General features: G+C 42.6%; 1 protein-coding gene across 1 annotated transcript in view; it reads right to left on the bottom strand.

Annotated features, from left to right (window-relative positions):
• Positions 1 to 2,500, bottom strand: part of LOC121535702 (receptor-type tyrosine-protein phosphatase mu-like) — a 427,462-nt gene that overhangs the window by 186,026 nt on the left and 238,936 nt on the right. Inside the window, exon 9 of the mRNA XM_045205919.1 lies at positions 1,190 to 1,498. Within this exon, the coding sequence (XP_045061854.1) occupies positions 1,190 to 1,498 (309 nt within the window). The remainder of the gene's footprint in view (positions 1 to 1,189; positions 1,499 to 2,500) is intronic.

The following is a 2,500-nucleotide window of genomic DNA, read 5'->3' as shown; positions in this document are numbered from 1 at the left end:
ATGTTAACCTGTAACATCTTTATTCAACTGATGTTAACCTGTAACCTCTCTATTCATCTGATGTTAACCTGTAACATCTTTATTCAACTGATGTTAACCTGTAACATCTTTATTCATCTGATGTTAACCTGTAACATCTTTATTCAACTGATGTTAACCTGTAACATCTTTATTCATCTGATGTTAACCTGTAACATCTTTATTCAACTGATGTTAACCTGTAACCGCTCTATTCAACTGTCCTACTGATGTTAACCTGCAATCTCTCTATTCATTTGATGGTAACCTGTAACCTCTCTATTCATCTGATGTTAACCTGAAACATCTCTATTCAACCTGTAACCTCTCTATTCAACTGTCCTACTGATGTTAACCTGCAATCTCTCTATTCATTTGATGGTAACCTGTAACATCTCTGTTCATCTGATGTTAACCTGTAACATCTTTATTCATCTGATGTTAACATGTAACCTCTCTATTCATCTGTTCTACTGATGTTCACATCAAGCTAGAGAAACTAACAGTGATATCTTCAAGGTAATTGCTTCCTTATATGCCATTTAACAGACGCTTTTATCAAATGTTTTTTTTGGGGGGGGGTGGTGGTCCCGGGAATTGAACCCACTATCCTGGTCCTCTGTAAGTACCAACTGAGCTACATCCCATGTGACCTGGCAACTCTGAACTCCCCTAACCCTCCCTATTACATGTTAATAAATGGATGTATTGCTGTGTAATCTGTATGTAGCTCCATCTATAACGTTTGATTAGTTATACATCTTTATAAACCTTCGTAGCCTTGTTCATAACCCTGTCGTAACCATCTCATCACCACTCTGATATGCATTATAACACTCAGTCAGGGTTCTTGAGGATCTTTATACACCCTTCATAGCCCTTAATAAGTATGTTATAACCATTCTAAGATATTATAACACTCACTATCTTCATCTGTCTGTCCCTCCATCTCTGGGCTCTCTTTCACACCCTCTGCGTTCTGAACACTTCATTACACTGTTACAATACTGTTATAAACAGGTCATAACTAAACTTCATCCTTAATTGTCCTTAGTCCAGTCTGTATCTCTGGGCTCTCTGACTTCCTTAGGGTTCTTTAAAAACCTTTATACACCTTCATAACCCTGTCATAACCATGTTATTACCATTCATAAGGTATTATAACGCTTACCGTCCTCGTCTGTCTGTAGCGCCATCTCTGGGCTCTCTTTCACCCCCTCTGGGTTCTTGAGGACCAGTTTGACTGACAGGTTGGTGTAAGGGGTCAGGTTGTGGATGGTGTGCTGGGGGTCGCGACCCAGGGTGTCGTAACACACCTCCTCGCGGGTCTCATTCTTCCCCGCCACACGGGAGCGGTACTGCACCGTCAGGTTGTAGCTATGGCAACGCGTCACGTTGTAGCCAAACGGCTCCCAGCGAATGGTGACTTGTTTAGATTGGACGTCAACTACCTCTAGACGCCTGGGGCTGTGGATGGGCTCTGTATGGGGGGAGAAGTAAGGTATTTAGAGGATACATGGTGGACGGATAAGGATCTCATTGTTTGGGAGTGTGTGTGTGTGTGTGTGTGTGTGTGTGTGTGTGTGTGTGTGTGTGTGTGTGTGTGTGTGTGTGTGTGTGTGTGTGTGTGTGTGTGTGTGTGTGCGCGTGCGTGCCTGTGTGATTATCCTAAGCAAATGTTGTTCATTGCATTGGGTCTGTGGTGGAAGAAAACAATGTCTGTTTGAATGTAACCTTTGTTTTAACCAGGGGTGTTGACTGAGAACACCTATTTTTTACAGCAATGACCTGATTAAATGTGTCATTCAACATGGGTTGAATGAGCCAAATGGCATTATTTTTTTGTGTGTGCTGATTTTGTATATTTTTTTTCAAACCCATCTCCCAAACGAATATAGCATTATCAGTCTGTCTGTCTGTATTAGATTGTGCCAGTTCATTCTTTGAATTCAAAAGAAACCCTAATCTAACTCTGACTACAGTGCACCAATCCATCCTCTATGATTTGGCTCCTGAATAGTGTCGGTGTAACATTGTCGTGTGAAGACGTGAGCTTCTCCATTCCCAAAACCAAAATCACAAACTGCAAAGCCTCCAGACCTACTGGTGATAGTCTCTCTGTATGGGACATATCCTCCCTCCAGACCTACTGGTGATAGTCTCTCTGTATGGGACATATCCTCCCTCCAGACCTACTGGTGATAGTCTCTCTGTATGGGACATATCATCCCTCCAGACCTACTTGTGATAGTCTCTCTGTATGGGACATATCATCCCTCCAGACCTACTGGTGATAATCTCTCTGTATGGGACATATCATCCCTCCAGACCTACTGGTGATAGTCTCTCTGTATGGGACATATCATCCCTCCAGACCTACTGGTGGATAGTCTCTCTCTGTGTGGGACATATCATCCCTCCAGACCTACTGGTGATAGTCTCACTGTATGGGACATATCATCCCTCCAGACCTACTGGTGAT

Source organism: Coregonus clupeaformis, chromosome 21, assembly GCF_020615455.1.
Source record: "Coregonus clupeaformis isolate EN_2021a chromosome 21, ASM2061545v1, whole genome shotgun sequence".
Classification (NCBI taxonomy): Eukaryota; Metazoa; Chordata; class Actinopteri; order Salmoniformes; family Salmonidae; genus Coregonus; species Coregonus clupeaformis.
The sequence above is the reverse complement of the archived record's forward strand: the minus strand, read 5'-3'. Positions and strand labels throughout refer to the sequence as shown.